At 40.5% G+C, this 16,891-nt stretch overlaps 2 protein-coding genes across 2 annotated transcripts in view; one reads left to right on the plus strand and one right to left on the minus strand.

Annotated features, from left to right (window-relative positions):
- The window catches only part of NGR-A15 (neuropeptide receptor A15), a 76,792-nt gene extending 63,897 nt beyond the window's left edge, over positions 1 to 12,895 (plus strand). Inside the window, exons 3-8 of the mRNA XM_028319382.1 lie at positions 313 to 443; positions 2,501 to 2,689; positions 10,444 to 10,614; positions 11,277 to 11,513; positions 11,940 to 12,115; positions 12,736 to 12,895. Of these exons, the coding sequence (XP_028175183.1) occupies positions 313 to 443; positions 2,501 to 2,689; positions 10,444 to 10,614; positions 11,277 to 11,513; positions 11,940 to 12,115; positions 12,736 to 12,895 (1,064 nt within the window). The remainder of the gene's footprint in view (positions 1 to 312; positions 444 to 2,500; positions 2,690 to 10,443; positions 10,615 to 11,276; positions 11,514 to 11,939; positions 12,116 to 12,735) is intronic.
- Positions 12,896 to 13,246: 351 nt separating this feature from the next.
- Positions 13,247 to 16,878, minus strand: LOC114363559 (dmX-like protein 2). The gene is made up of 5 exons (XM_028319317.1): positions 16,862 to 16,878; positions 15,793 to 15,935; positions 14,840 to 15,002; positions 13,494 to 13,596; positions 13,247 to 13,270 (listed from the first exon to the last, which is right to left on the minus strand). The coding sequence occupies exons 1-5, from the start codon at positions 16,876 to 16,878 to the stop codon at positions 13,247 to 13,249; spliced, it is 450 nt and encodes a 149-aa protein (XP_028175118.1).
- Between the last annotated feature and the right edge of the window lie 13 nt (positions 16,879 to 16,891).

Raw genomic sequence — 16,891 nt, forward strand, 5'->3', positions numbered from 1 at the left:
CTTCAACAAAGTTTTATGATACAAACGTCGCTCATGCTTTTTGATAGAGGTTTAATTACCAACATCTAAGTAGTGACTGATGAAATGTGACCCAATATTTGGAAAATACTTAGAAGTAATTTTGCAGGTTTTGTCCTGTATTTATTTATAGCCTGGTGGCGTGTTAAGTGCAGTGTTATAAATATTTGAATGCATTCGCCCAGAAAGCCCTTTTTGGGCGTGGGTTCGTTTCCTGCCCTAGGCAGTTCGAATTTTTCAAGTTAATTATAATTTGGTAAAAGTATTGTTTTTCAAATGAGTTTTTATTTACAGGTGGCAGTAAAAGGGCTACACGAGTGACAGTAGCAACAGCCGTCGGTATCTGGATACTGGCTGGTTTGCTGGCCACCCCCGCTTATGTCGGCTCTTACCTAAGGGCGTTTGTCGTCAACCCTACCACACAGGTGAGTAAAATTTATATTGTTGTTGCAATTCACGAAGGCGAGTGAGCTTTACAAGTGACATTACACTGTAAACTGTTTGTATACCTATTACAAATAAATAAATAAATATCGTTATGTGCATGTACACGTACACACACAAGTAAAGCTCACTCGCCTTCGTGAGTTGCAAGAACTATAAGGCCCAGAACAGACGGTGAAACGCAACTGCAACGAAACTGCAACTGCTAGTTACTTTTGAGTTGCATCTAAGTTTCTGCCATAGCGTCCGTTGAGAGACCACACATGACGCAACCAGTTTGAAACTTTCAGTTTCAGTTTCAATCATCAGAATCATCAGAAAGTTGCAGTTTCGTTGCAGTTGCGTTGCACCGTCTGTTCTGGGCCTAACTGTTCATCATCATCAGCCCATGCTAGTAGTCAGTGCCAGCACTATAGCATCTCTCATATCGTGCCATTTTACCTTAGCTTCTGCCACTGAATCTTTAAAAGTTGTCACTTTAAGGGTGAAAGGCATCTTAGGATCAAGCTTGCAAAGGCGCGGTGAAAATGATTTCATTTTCTAGTAACATTATTACATTTCTAGAAGAAAATTAGCTAATTAAATAACCTCTCTCCAAATAACAAAAAAATAATACTATAAACAACTGAATATATTATAGAAAAACAGAATTTATGTATTATAGCGACATAATAATGTACTCACAACGGGCAACTGATAAAGATCATAAATGTTAGAAAATATTTTTTGGATAATGACTAACTTATAAATGACATACCTTTTTCTCGTATTTATCTTTCTGTATTCTACTGTTGCTATCGGCAGGTGAAATCTTTTTCTTGTGAGTTGTTTTGTAAGAGGATTATACCTCATACAATGGTTTAATACATGTAGTAAAGGCAAGGTTACTTTAGTTGTAAACGAGACAATAGTCTCAGCTCGGCGCCTCGCGGTCGTCAAGGTATTAAGACTATTAAGTGCTTAGTTAAACCTTGTCTTGAAGTTGTAAAGCTTCAACCACACCAGCGCGTACAGATTGTCATCGCCGGCGCGATCATAGGCCAATGCCAGGTCGCGCGACCCATGACAGTCCGCGCGACCTGTCATTGGCCTGTGATCGCGCCCGATTCGACCAAACTTTTATCCGAGAATAACTCCTGGCATAACTGGCACATTGACAGTTTCGGTATGGGAAATATGTCAAAATGTCGAATAACTTACGATTTATTCTGAGATTAATACTTATTTACTCTTGTTTAGTCGAATCCACCCTTAGTGATATAAGTAAATACAATATTTTTAAGAGCAGTTATTAAAGTAAGAAAGAAGTCTGCCCGTCTGCTCGATATAACCAACTGACCGGAGCGGTTGAGTCTCGAATAAAATATAAGAGACAGTAAAAATAAAAATATTAGCAACTATTGACGTTTATTTTTAATTAAAATACCTATGTGAGGATTACGTCAATTCGTGCTCAATATGTAGCATCTTATGTTATCGTAGGTACTTATATCCTGAATCATTGCTGAAATTATTAAGTCAGTATTAGTGATCTTGCCACATAAAAAACCGACAACCGAAACATACATGATTTTTACATTACCTATCTTTGCGTGTATTCAAATAGGTCATAACCAAACAATAACTACATAATATTAGGTACTACAGATTACTAGCTATTAGGTCAAATAACAGAAGTACTTTATTTTCAAGTAAACGTTTTTAATTTGTATGTCAATTTACCTATCTAAATTAGTCGTTGATAGATAACGTTTAAAAGCCAATTAAGACTGAATTTTCATGTCGCGACAAAGCTGAAAAATAGCGTGTCATACGATAAACATTAATGAGCAATAGAAAGTAACATAGGTAACACCAAAACTCTGTTACTAACTGGTTCTGCAAAAGTTTTACTCGCGATTCCTCTGAAATTTAAGCCTCAGCGAATGCACGCATGTAACTACGATGTTGTTAACTTGTTACACATCCATTGCTTATGGTTTATCGTAGGCTAAGTTTAGTAGAGTTTCCCAGATTCTCACCCTAATTCTCTTTTCAGTTCCTCGTCTGCTACCCCTACCCGCCAGAGTGGGGGGAGAACTACCCCCGCACGATGGTGCTGATCCGGTTTCTGGTGTACTACTCGCTGCCGCTGGCCGTCATCGCCCTTTTCTACGTGCTGATGGCGCGCCATCTCGTGTTGAGTACGCAGAACGTGCCCGGTGAGATGCAGGGCACGCAGAGACAGGTTAGTAACTAGAGTTATCCCCGCACGATCGTGCTGATCCGTTCTTGGTGTACCTACTACTCTTTGCCACTGGCCATCATCGCACTGTTCTACGTGCTAATGGCGCGCCATCTCGTGCTGAGCACGCAGAACGTGCCCGGTGAGATGCAGGGCACGCAGAGACAGATTAGTAACGAGAGCTATCCGCACGATCGTGCTGATCCGGTTCCTTGTGTACTACTCGCTGCCACTGGCCGTCATCGCACTATTCTACGTGCTAATGGCGCGCCATCTCGTGCTGAGCACGCATAACGTGCCTGGTGAGATGCAGGGCAAGCAGAGACAGGTTAGTAATGAGAACTACCCGCACTATCATGCTGGTCCGGTTTCTGGGGTACTACTCACTGGCGCTGGCCGTTATGGTGCTATTCTATGTGCTCAGTGGCGTAGCGTGGCTTTTCGCCGCCCGGGGCCGTCCGGAAATCCGCCGCCCTTTATTTTAATTATATATATAAATAAAATATTTTAAAGTTTAAATATATTGAANGTATGTGCTAATGCATAGATAGTCATTGTTGTGTACTTGTGAATGAATCTTGAACACTTAATAAAAAAAATCGCTAAAGTTGCGTACATTTATGTACTTACCTAAATTAGAAACTTACCGAAGCGATCCCAAGATTGAATCGTAAATGTTACATTGTCTAGAATCCCTAATGTGGCCTGATTATAACGCTTGAGAGAGTTTTGTTAAAATGAAACATCGATTCCCGCTTTAGGCAGTGCGATTTTTTGCAAGGTTTATGAAACCCAATAAAATCGTCACTGGCAGTTTCTTAATTCAAACGTTTAAGCATGAATTGAAATTGAATTATTTATGAATTAATTTGTAATATCGGTTTCATCAAGAAAAGGTTATGGCGTTTTCCATGGGACCAATGTGACCTCCAGCTGTATCGATCACTTAAGCCAATGAAGTGTAATAAGTAAGCTCAGACACGCCCACATAAGGTTATTTTGATAACCTATGAAGGTGTAGATTGTAGAGGTATTTCAGTCTAGTTACATTTATTACTTCGATAAATAAATTCAACAAATACCAACTGCCCTGACAAAGAGATTAATTAATCCACGTATTTTACAATTTACAAACATTCAGTCGAGTTTAACGCCACATGAAGACTGAAACGTAAATTATTTGATGACACTTAACAATCTAAACAAATCTGTTAAAATGTTTCGGTTTCACTAATTTTACTCTCAAAATTTATTTATTTTGAAAGGCTTTTAATGTTTATGTTAATTGACCACCGTCTGGCAAGTTGGAACATTTATAACATGTTTATTAAGTGCATTATCTCTGGCAGAAACTTAATTAGCCAAAGTTTAATTGGTTGCTCTAACCACATCGGGCGAACTCTACAGGGTGGAAAGAATAAGTGATCTCACTCGATTATTTATAAACTACACAATATATCGAAAAACTGGTTACTGATCCTGAAAGTGCTTCATGAGCTCTTTCAAACGGTACCTGGAAACACTGAATTTTCAGATAGATCCAGTTTATTCTGTAATCTTTTATTGATACCGTTTGTTAGATCTCATGAAGCACTTTCAGGATCAATAACTAGTTTTTTGATATCTTGTATAATTTAGAAATAATCGAGTGAGAACACTTATCGTTTCCACCCTGTATAACTAATTAGTTTTTATGATATTTCGCTTGGGTATCTATAAGAGCTCAAGAGAGAAACGCAGAAATTTGTTTTGTTTGGCAAAAACTTCTATGCATTACTAGACAGGCTGCTCTGAGTGAAGTTATTTGCTCGCTTAGATAAATAGACACTTATCAAAAACTTATTTAGTCGATTACCAGCGAGCTCTCGCTCGTCGGAGCAGACGTGTTTTGGTTCGCTAAAGTTGTAGTCGACAAAATAATGGTAGTATAATAGCGACAATAATGTTCGTCCACGTCATAATATAAAGTTATTTTAGGGACCTAGCACACGCTATGATATAATCTTTATTTGGTTGGAACTGCTTGTCTAGTATTTCGAACATTTTATATCAAGTTTTTGTAGTTTATAAAAACCTTGGATTTTCAAACCAAAATGCGAGGTAGGAATTTGGCACGTATCCGTAAAAATATCAAGCTGACATGTTTGTTCTATGTTCTGGGATATTTCTACTGTCACAAATAGTTTAGTTGTTTCAAAAACTATTTGATAACTTTGATATTTGTGAAAATAAACAGCAACACAAGCCGACATGATTTTAACTGTACCAAAATGTTGACATACATACATTATATCTATAGGAGGATTTCACATGCGTAGGTAGGTATCGTAGATATTAAATCTTATTGCACAAATTCTGTTTTACCAAATCCTTATGAAAATGAGTAGCAAAATTAAACACATTTACATATTTGCTCGAGGAAATATCCATTATTAATTGCCGAAGGAAAAACAAATAAAAGCTCGTCAAAAATGAAACCGTTTATTAATATTTTCCGCCCATAAAAAGGCAAATTCCTATTCATTTCCTCACAAAAGAAGTAATAATTCGCAAATGTACGTTCTAGAAACAATAGATATTTTCTGCGTTCCGAATAATTATTCACTGGAAAATTGTACGATGAAACTTGAAATTGTTTTGATCAGAAATCGGAAGCGAATTTCAGATACTCTGCAAGCTACAGACTTGGATCGGCTTCGAATTTGTACTTCCATACTAATTAACAGCCCGACCAAACTATCGGCCAACTAAAAGTCCACAGTCTGCGAACTGTCTTGGTTTGACATTAATTTCGGGTATGCAGATTATGAAGAACAATTTGAATTAGAAGTCTAAAATCTAGAATGGGAAAGGGCAATTCTCAAGAATTCTAGATCCAAACTCGATAGAAACACAAAACCAGCCTAAAGACACTGATTGGCAAGGATCCTGAAGCAATCATTTTATTCTGGATTGATTTTCTAGGAAACCGTCGTGAAACCTTAAAAACTAGTTTATAATTTAAATACACAAATGGTTATGGAAACTGGAGACGAAAGATTAAATAATAGGTATTAAATTATAGTTTTGAAGCATATTTTTGCGTAATTTACAATGGTCATTGTGATGGTAACGATAAAATATTAAAGATTATCATAATTTAGAATTCTTCAAATAGTATATTGTGGACCAATGATATAGACAATGAAGGAAATACAAACACACAAATGAAGGAAGTAACAGTTTATCTAATAAAAATAAATAAATTAAACAGTTAAAAACTCAGACATAGTAGAAAAATCTATGAGTTTCAAGTTAATAAAGTTCTACGACAAATAAAAACAGCTATGAGATTTGAAAACTGATTTGTGTCATTAAGAAAAGTCGGGATTAGTAGAAAATAATGACTTACTCGATTGTTTTCTCGGAAAGACTCCAGGATTATGAAAGAAAACATCTTTCGTCTCAATGGACTTGACCGGGGATTAGGAGTCGATAGGATTAGGAGTCGCTCGCAACGCAACCGAAGTAAATTAATTATTTTTTTTGTATTCAACTTCGGTAAACGGACTAAAGTCTCTGACATATCCCGAAGGATTAGCAAGCTGAAGTGGCAATAGGCTGGGCACACAGTACGCAGAACAGCAGAACTGACGGCCGATGGGGCAGCAAGGTTATGGAGTGGAGGCCGCGTACCGGAAAACGCAGCGTGGGACGTCCACCCACAAAGTGGACCGACTGCATCGTAAAGGTAGCAGGAAGGTGCTGGATGCAGGCCGCTACCAACCGGGTAACATGGAAAGCATTGAGGGAGGCCTATGTTCAGCAGTGGACGTCCTATGGCTAAGATGATGATGATGGCAATATTTATTAATTTTTTCACGTGCATTTCGAAGTTTTGACACAAGTCGATTCGACACAGGAAAAAACAATAATATTATGTATTATGTCGATTTGTCATACTAAACTCGTCGTAAATTAACGTTTATTTACTCACGTTTGTGACGAATTTATTTCAATGTGTTTGATGATGCCAAATAGACAATAACCCTTTTTGGGGAGTAAAACCTGTTGACCTTTGTAATTTAATTTACAATTTTATCTTTTTCCATCAGGCTAGAAGAATGTGTCCTATAACATTTCAAACGATTAATATCGTGTTTGTTCACAGATGCGGGCGCGGAGAAAGGTCGCCCTCACAGTGTTGGCCTTTGTGCTCGTGTTCGCCGCGTGTTTCCTGCCCTCACACGTTTTCATGATGTGGTTCTACTATTAGTAAGTGAACTAAAATAAACAGATTTTAAAACAACAAATGTTTTAACTAAACAAAAAAAAACTTAATGTTTGCTCAATAATGAAAGCGTGTCCGTGAGTCAAAGAGGCGAGAGGATGCTGACTCCATTTCCTCGCTGGATAGCAATACTAAGCCTTTGTGGAAGGCAAGGCCAACATTTCTGCAAGGCCAGCATTCTTCCAGAATTTTTAACTTAGTAAACTTGATCTTATCGATTAGTCCAAGCAAACTAGCAGGTATTTCCATTCCAATCCATCTGAGTATGAATGAGCCTACAAATGAAAGTCTAAACGATATCGATATTTAAACTATAGCTAAACTTAGGGACTACACAACAAACAGAGAATGGGCAGCAGCGCTCTCTGAAAAACATCAATCTTTTAAACTGCGATCTCCAACCCGCCTGCCAAGCGTGGAGATTATGGCAAATCCCTCCACCATAGTGGAGGAGGCTCATAGTCCAGCAGTGGACTGTAAAGGGCTGTTGATGATTGATGATTGATGATGAAGGAAAATCTCTTTCTTTATATTTTTGTACCCTGAATGTGTATTTTCCTTTATTTTGTTTGTCAGCCACATGTCGTTTTTATTTGGATTGAGTTTGCTTGAATGATATGAACCATCCTGTAATTATTAATTCACATTTGTTTGATGTTTGGGCCCTTATTTGTTGTTTTTTTACGACAAAATGTGACGGGATGGGGGAAAACAAACAGAAATATCATTTGCAGTATTTTTTTATATTCTCTGTGTATTTTGAGCATTCAGATCAGGTATTAAAAATAACAAAAATATTGCAACAAGCTAAGTGAGAGACATACTCCGTCCGTTAGGTTCGTTTAGTTGCCTCTAAGTCCGTCCCTACTCCGTGCTCTCTTATATGAGATCCGGTAGTATGAATATACTTTTAAGGTCGATTCACACACATCCGTGAAGCCACAGATCCGTCAACGCGTTCGCTTTGTATTTTGTATGACTGATTATGTGTAGCGTCAATGATTCAACATACATGGCTGTACTCAAAAGGTGATGCATGATTAGGAAAGCTGACCCCGCGTAACGGTATAAGGCGAGGCAGAAGAAGAAGATGTTAGCCTAGACTCAGTTTTATTTTATTTTATTTGGCATTTCTTAGGAAAGCTTCCAGCTAAATGTTACATTAAGTAGTTCACGGAGTTTCAGTGATAAGTCCATGATTTCCAGTGTCGGATCTGACACTGAAGGCACTGTGTCGTCACTGACACTGACAAGACGTGAGAATGTTCATAGAGAATGTATGAAAGAATATTTCGCACTGTGCCGGTACTGTTACGGAACTCGAATGTATGAAAGAATATTTTTTCTAACTGAGCCGGAACTGTGACGGACCAGAAATGTGTGAATCGACCTTTACCCTTGATTAATCAACTTGATATTCCCTCCTCCTAAGTTTATCTTCCACTAATGAACATCGTGACTCTGACTATTTTCTTCCCACCAAAGATTGATGAACGACATTTATATTTTGGCACGCTTTCCTCATTTATAAGTTATTGTTAAACCTATTTTTGCATAAGTAAAAGTGCCGATATACAGTGTGTCCGGGCATGTAGTGATCAAACTTTAAAGGCGTAATCTATGAACAATTTTATCGATGAATATACTTCAAATTTGGGGCTTGACCCATTTCTCGAAAAGTTACATCGATTTATTTTTTTAATTTTTAGTTTACACCTCTTCTTTAAAAAAACAAGTGAAAGCGTGGGTAGCTTAACATTAATAGGCAAATATTTTATATCATGCGATAGCCAATAAAATTATCTATTAGTAGAAGAAGAAAAGAGACACAAATTTCATACATTTTATGGGAGTAAGAATGGATTGAATTAGAAAAATACATTACTTTTTTCACTTCTTTTTCAGTTATTTTCCAACACAAGAAAAACCGGGTCGTTAAGGTATGTTTTATTTACATTGTATTATTAGTATTTGAGCTATTCTACAAAACGAATGTAAATTTATTAGTCTACGTCTATTAGTTTCGACGTAATTGTTGAACAAAGATACCCCTTCCCAGCGGTTTCNTTCCCATTTGTCACGTATCTCGTCAATTCGCAGGCTTCTTACTTGTCGGTGAAAAGCTCTGAAGTTCGTTTGTTGTAGAGATAAAAGTTCGGCGGCCTGACCCTGATCTGAAGATGTCGTCAGCGCTGTCGACGTAGACGGCATCGTGAGTCTTGGCTGTAGCTTAGGTGGTGTCGGCAATGTAACCGTTTCAGGTTGCACGAACTTGGGCAGCGCTGCAGGAGAAATTGATGCAGCGGTTTCACTTGCAGGAGGAAACGACGATATCTTGTTACGCACAGAATCGAAGTATGTTCTTGCTTGTCGGTATTGATCTTCCACGAAGTAAGGATCCTTATCGTTTTCATAACTCGATAACTTGTGGTCATTGCCTTGAAACTCGGCCCATAACTTGTCAAGGGTGTCGAGTCGTTCATCCAAGTACTTACGAGTCTTCCTGATAGCGGAATCCTTGTTAAAGTTGCGTTCTACCTTCTTGATCGCTTCAACAATGTCGTGTTGGCGCTGAAGTAGACTCTCCATGTTTGTGGTTGATCATGTGGTGACACTTCCGAAGATGAAGATTTTTCACACACTGGTTTGTATGTTGATTGATGATACTTTCTCGCAAGTCGGCGTGAAAGTTTGATGCAGTGGTCCGGGATACCTTATGTCCTAGTGAACTAAGTACGACCTTATGCGCCTTCTCAATTAAACCGGGGATTCCCTCTTCCGGGAGGCCAGTCAACCGATTCGCAGTCGTAAAAAATCCACAAAAACACAAAGTACCTTTAGCGTAGGGCCACTGTTGTAAGGATAGAAGTCCCAAGCGTCGATGGAACCTCAATAGTTGTTTGATGATGTAGATCGCAGCATCCCCCGAGCGTCGACGAGAGATGAGGATCACGTTGTTGAGTTGTTTCTCGAAGGACCAAAGAAACTGTAGCGTCTTACAGTTACAGGATGAGTGCCGACGATTTGTATGGGATAGTTAGTGTACGAAACCAAACCCAATGATAGTCGTAATAACACTGATTTATTTCACATAACACAATTATTTATAAAATGATAGAATAGCAGAAGTACGAACGTACGTGACGTATAAAAGTGTGCATAATTGCTATTTCTAAGTGACCTAGATTAGGTATGTCGTTGACATTAACATAATATGTGCGGTAACCCGTACACCTTAATTTCTAATTTTTTCTTCTAATCAGGGAAGCATAACGCTGACAAGAAGATACCTTCTCAATTCAAGGAGATACTTGTATTATGCCATCTGTGTAGGACTTAGATGATCTTGTAGCTTCTTTATGGAGTCATTTTCCAAGATGTTCCAAAACAGATTTCAGATTCCAGCAATTTCCTCCTTACAAATGGTCAAACCTCTCTCTAGGTGTACTGCCATGTCCACGGAAATAACGAACAGTTTTCTTTCCAGGGAGCCGCAGTAACAGACGGCAGATTGCGAGCTGGTGATCGACTGGTCTCAGTGAACAAGGTCTCAGTAGCGGGACTCACGCAGCAGCAAGTGGTTTCATTGCTGAGAACTACGCCCACCGACTCTACCGTTGAGATTGTTGTTGAGAGGAACGCGCCTCATCGGACACAGGTAATTAACTAGTCACTGTTTACACTACTTCCAGAACGCCACACAGCTGGACATAACTTACTTTTTCTAATGTTCCTAATGCTGTAGCCACTTCTGATAAAATCGACATTTAGCACGGAACTACCAATAAAGTAAATGGACTCGTTTCAAACATACATACTACCAACGGTAAGAGACTGGTGTCAATGAACATGGTCTCATTGCCGGACTCGCGTAGCATTCTATTCAGTCATTGGCTCATTTACAACTACTTCCCACAACATCCCAAAGTCTATTATTCACCGATCGTGTGCCGGGATTACAGAAAACTATGTGAAAGTCATTGTGTCTCGTCCAGTAGGCCTAAGATGTGCGCCGCGATAAGCGGTTATCACGCCATTTTATCGATTTTGCCCATACATTTTGGCGTCGATAAAAGTTATCACGGCGCGCATCTTAGGCCTACAGAGGTTAAACCAGCCATAGGTTTTACTAGACACGTACGAAATAAATCTCGGTTCATTACTGGATATTCTACATCATCTTTTCGTTCCATCTTTAGGAATAGTATTGAAATATCTAGTTCAAAGTAGTCCAAGAAAAACTTGTGCGTCAATCTATTTATAAAACAACCCTTAAATTTGATCAATTTCGAAATACATAACATCTTTTTCCTGTTTCAGAGGGTAGAACCCCAGCAGAGCCCACAGAAGTACATAGAAAAAGCGATCGGTTCACCCAACACCGTGAACTCAATAGAGGTGAAATCGGAAAACGGGCGCGTGTCTAGCATAGTGAATGCCATCAACCAGAACAACAGCTCAATGCGGGGCCGGATACCGAAGAGCTCGTCGAAGGACGATCTGCTGAAGGAGAACGATAACGCGATACAGGACACTTTGAATTCTTCGAGCAATTCGGTAAGTGGCCAGAAGTTTTCTATATTCCGATAAAATTGGTTATGGATTCCAAATAATTTAACTATTCCTTGTCTACTTAATATTTACTAGTTTCTAAATGCCGATGGAAATGGGTTATTTACATAGCATTGAATTAGCCATGTGGTTTTGGCACAATAAAACAGGATTACCCTTAGTAAGGTCGTCGAGAAGGGCCACTAATACGAACATGGGGCTACCCCATCCTGTCTGGCCAGCTTGGGTAGGGTAGGCAAAATCCTCCATTTGCCTCTAGTAAATGAGAGAGACATGCTCCGACAGAATTAATGACCTGACGATGATGCCAGTTGCATTTTAAGGCATGCATGCATCAGGCATAACAATACTACAGGCTACTATAACGATGGTTTCTGCCAACCTTATCAAAATTGCTATCTTCTCTTCCAGGTGCTAGGTCCTCGGAACAGGCTAGTCTTAAGGCTGGATGTCCCAGTGCATGACTCCGAAAAGGCTGGCCTTGGCATCAGCGTGAAGGGCAAGGTGACGGTGGGCCCCGACCCTCAGGATCTCGGCATCTTCATCAAGTCAGTACTGCACGGTGGAGCGGCGTCTAGAGACGGGAGGTTAGTATCAGAACCATAGGTATCCTTTTCCAGGAGTAATATTTGTCCAGGACCTAGGTCTCACCATCATCATCATCATTTCAGCCATAGGACGTCCACTGCTGAACATAGGCCTCCCCTAATGCTTTCCACGTTGATCGATTGGTAGCGGCCTGCGTCCAGCGCTTCCCTGCTACCTTTACGATGTCATCGGTCCACCTTGTAGGTAGACGTTCCACGCTGCGTTTTCCGGTACGCGGCCTCCATTCCAGAACCTTGCTGCCCCATCAGCCGTCAGTTCTGCGTACTATGTGCCCTGCCCATTGCCACTTCAGCTTGCTAATCCGTCGGGCTATGTCAGCGACCTAGGTCTAAAAACAGGCTATTCTTAAGGTCGACAAATTAATGTTATAGAGTCTATCTTTATGTGTTAGGTATTCAGAATAGGCTCCGAAAAAGCGGGGCTGGGTGTTAGCGTGCTTTAGACTAAATTATAAATATTTTGTTAATACTATTGCCATTTTTATTCAGTACGCTTCCCCAGTACCTATTTAGTCGTACCTATGTGAAATTCAGGGGCGTGTAATGATATTCTCCCAGTCAAAACCAATAATAACCAATGTAATTGTTCTGATTCCCAGGTTACACACAAACGACCAGCTACTAAGCGTAAATGGGGTATCCCTGGTGGGGCAGTCGAATGCTGAAGCGATGGAGACCCTTCGGCGGGCGTTAATACACTCGCGGCCGCACGTTCGAGGCAGCATATCACTTTCAATCGCTCGCCGAACTGGTAAGTGAAGGAACAGTCTTCCAATAAAAATATTAACGTAAATGCGCCTATTACCGCCAGTTTAAGCTGACTTCGGATAAACGTTAGAAAATTAGATATAAGACGTGGTGATAGAAAAGACACTTTAATTTATTTATAACAATGATGAAGTAATCTTTGAATTCAAGTAGTAACAATGAGTATTCAATCACACAATAATTAATAAATAGCAATTTAATCNGTACAAACGTACATCGGGTATATTTACGCACAACTTCTGCACAGATAAAGAAATGGTAAAAACCCTGCGTGGATGTTATAGACCTTGTAAAGTAAATACATTGTCGGTAAGAAAATGGGAAGACCAGGACACGGATGAACTAGTCTTGTACAGAAACGACGTACTTGAGAGAAGTAATAGTTAGAATAGGTCTTGTCTAAAAGCTACGAGCTCAAGAGAGGCAGTGGTAAAAACAATCGCGCGGATGATCAAGTCATGTATGTGAGCTTGAGACCGTAGTGGTAAGAACAGCATGTGACGTGTATATTGTCAACGTGCTTGAGAAAGGTGGTGGTGAGAAAAACGTTAATACTATATTACTATAAATTAATCGCTTTATCACGTACCTGAACCGGCTCTTGGCGGACTAAGAAACTCCAAAGACGGCCTGCAGGCGCCGCGCTGTAGAGACTCGCGTTAAATGGCGTATTGTGCTTTTCCAAGAGACATCTGAAAAAGAGAACATGATATTAGTACTCGATAAATCTATGCTAGGACATTTTTTGTACCAACTGAATGAGGACTGCCGCATTTACACTCTCTAGATGGCGCTACCCTTATAGCTCGCGCGTAATTATGTTGCTATCGCACTCGCACACTCACTGCGGGTGCCAGTCGCACAGTCGCGACAGCAATATAATTACGCGCGAGCGATAAGGATGGGTAGCTAGGGGTCATTGGACAAAATTCTACGTGCTCACGGACCAGACTATAGTAATCGACAGGATCTTACTTTACAGTCACGCTACCGTTCGGCTGCTCACAGCTTGTTATGGCTAGTACAGGACTATTCCCACCTCTCATTCTCACTGCAACTGCTGTGTAGCCAGGATCTACAGCTTGACCGCCAAAAAACTATTTACTATGATGTTATGGCCAGTAGGGTAAAGTACCCAATCATACGCCCCTGTACTTGTTGATGGGCGGGCCCGAGGTCTGCTGCTCGGGGAAGCAACCTGGGATGTAATCGGGCGGCGGCGCGCGTGACTCCAATACTTCGCTTAACTGTTGCTGCCACTGGTCTACGCGACGTAGTGCACCGTGCACTGTAGGGCTTGTTGTGGCTAAAGTCTGGTCTTCGAGCACGTAGAATTTTGTCCAATGACCCCAAGCTATCCTTATCGCTCGCGCGTAATTATATTGCTGTCGCGACTGTGCGACGGGCGCCCGCAGTGAGTGTGCGAGCGCTACAGCAATATAATTACGCGCAAGCGATTAGGATGGGTAGCTTGGGGTCATTGAACACAATTCTAAGTGCTCGGCGACCAGACTATAGTAGGATAAAGTGCTCTAACACGCACCTGTACTTGTTGATGGGCGGGCCCGAGGTCTGCTGCTCGGGGAAGCAACCTGGGATGTAATCGGGCGGCGGTGCACGTGACTCCAATACTTCGCTTAACTGTTGCTGCCACTGGTCTACGCGACGTAGTGCACCGTGCACTGTAGGGCTTGTTGGGGCTAAAGTCTGGTCTTCGAGCACGTAGAATTTTGTCCAATGACCCCAAGCTATCCTTATCGCTCGCGCGTAATTATATTGCTGTCGCGACTGTGCGACGGGCGCCCGGTGAGTGTGCGAGCGCTACAGCAATATAATTACGCGCAAGCGATTAGGATGGGTAGCTTGGGGTCATTGAACACAATTCTAAGTGCTCGGCGACCAGACTATAGTAGGATAAAGTGCTCTAACACGCACCTGTACTTGTTGATGGGCGGGCCCGAGGTCTGCTGCTCGGGGAAGCAACCTGGGATGTAATCGGGCGGCGGTGCACGTGACTCCAATACTTCGCTTAGCTGCTGCTGCCACTGGTCTACGCGACGCAATGCACCGTGCACTGTAGGGCTTGTAGTGGCCAGTTCTAGGGAGATACAACAGAATAATAAAACCTAATATCATCTCAAACATTTTTTAAAGCTAACAAAAATCGAGTTCGGATTGAAGACTGTTTGCCGAGCAACTGTTTATAAACCAATACGGTTTTACAGCTACGAAAACATTGCCATCTGGCGGATTTTTCAATCGCGAAAATCCTCATTCTAACGAAATGATCAAGATTATTTTATGTTGTGAGCTACACGACATAAGACGTTACAGAGCATACAAGTCTGGAGCACATGTGAAGTCTCGTTGATGTTTGACATCACAAAGACGCCCTCCCGGTCGCTTCCATACCTCAAACACTGACTTATATCATCGACTAATTCAAAAACTACTGTTTAATAAACGACGTCACCATCGGCTTTAACCCACTATAGAGCACAGCATGCTTAAAAAAATTATAGCTTTTCGACCTTATGTTAAGTGAATAAGGTTCAATTATCTATGCACATGTCGTGACAGCTTTTAATTAAGGCTAAAGCCTGGTCCTTGTCGCGCTCGCACACTCACTGCGGGCGCCCGTCGCACAGTCGCGACAGCAACATAATTAAGCGCGAGCGATAGGGATGGGTAGCTTGGGGTCATTGGACGGGATTCTACGTGCTCACAGACCAGGCTTTACACTTTAAACATGTATTGATTTCAATGTTTCTTTCCATTTGAGTGTGTATGTCTTGTTAGCTGTCCTTAAATAGGCAATATATTCCATAAAGCCCTATAAAAATTTGAAGGTCAAAAATAAATGATAATAATATAATTAGTACACGTACCCGACATCTCAATGCCGCACAGCTGCAAGAAGTGCTGCAGCTTGATCTGCGCGAGCCGCAGCACGGCCACGCGCATCACGTACCACGAGTACGAGTCCGGGTCCGAGTGCTCCGTGTTCGCGAACTTGCGACGCTTCTCGCTCCTAAAACAATGTGCATAAGGAATAAAATCGAGAAAAAGCAATTTTTTAAAGAATTCACCCTACGGTGGTAAGCTAAATATGATTGTATTACAAGTGAGTTCACCACAAAAGTCGAGCCCCGGCAGGGTTCGAACGGCTAGTCCGACGCCTTTATCGTTTGGCTNGAAATTCGCTGTTTTCGTAGGCAAAAATCCAATTTGAACGAGATTTTGTCAATAGACATTCCGGAAAAACGTATGATAATTACGATGGTATAAGTCAAAAGAAGCTATAACAATAAATTATATGACTAAAATCATTTCGAAATCTGCCAAATTCTCGATTTCTGCATGAAAAATGTGACAACGCTCTTAATATAAAAAATTAAAACCAAGTAATTTTTATACTTTGTATTTTTTTTAAGGCTAGATAGGGTTGCAACTTACTCTGATTGAAATGTTCAAGTGAGCGTTATTGTGTGTTGTGATTCCTGGCCCGACCATGACATGGAACGGAGTTTTTACTGTGGCACAAAATGGTAATTTAAATTATGTTTTACTGTGCCACTTATCCCAAGAATTTGTGCCGTTTATTAAACTTATTATATTTTATTCTATGCGTGACAGTTCGTTTTTCTTTATTACCGATTATCCGACTTTATTCTCTATTATCCGAATCGACCCCGGTCCCAATTAATTCGGATAATCGGCGTTCTACTGTAAATCAGATCTAACTTATCTTATAATTTTATCGATAAAGGTTAGAAAAAAATATTTGGACAACATTTGTATACTTGTGTGTACACATCTTGACAAAATGTCTGACTGGTATTACATAAATAAATTGTTTAGCTAAATTATGTCATGTAACAGTAGTAGAAAACAAAAATACATTGGTATTTATTTATTGAAAGTTATTTAATTCTTTCTTATCTCAACATAACAAACATGCGCCGCGCCGCCATGCTTTCGATACTG

The sequence above is a fragment of the Ostrinia furnacalis genome, unplaced genomic scaffold, assembly GCF_004193835.3.
Source record: "Ostrinia furnacalis isolate ACB-3 unplaced genomic scaffold, ASM419383v2 OfSCF7173, whole genome shotgun sequence".
In the NCBI taxonomy this organism is placed as follows: Eukaryota; Metazoa; Arthropoda; class Insecta; order Lepidoptera; family Crambidae; genus Ostrinia; species Ostrinia furnacalis.

Coding starts and splice junctions, on each gene's coding strand:
- LOC114363559 (XM_028319317.1), bottom strand. Junction 15,003..15,792: donor GTGCGGCATTGAGATGTCGG/GTACGTGTACTA, acceptor GTATCTCCCTAG/AACTGGCCACTACAAGCCCT. Junction 13,271..13,493: donor TCCGCCAAGAGCCGGTTCAG/GTACGTGATAAA, acceptor ACTTCTCTCAAG/TACGTCGTTTCTGTACAAGA.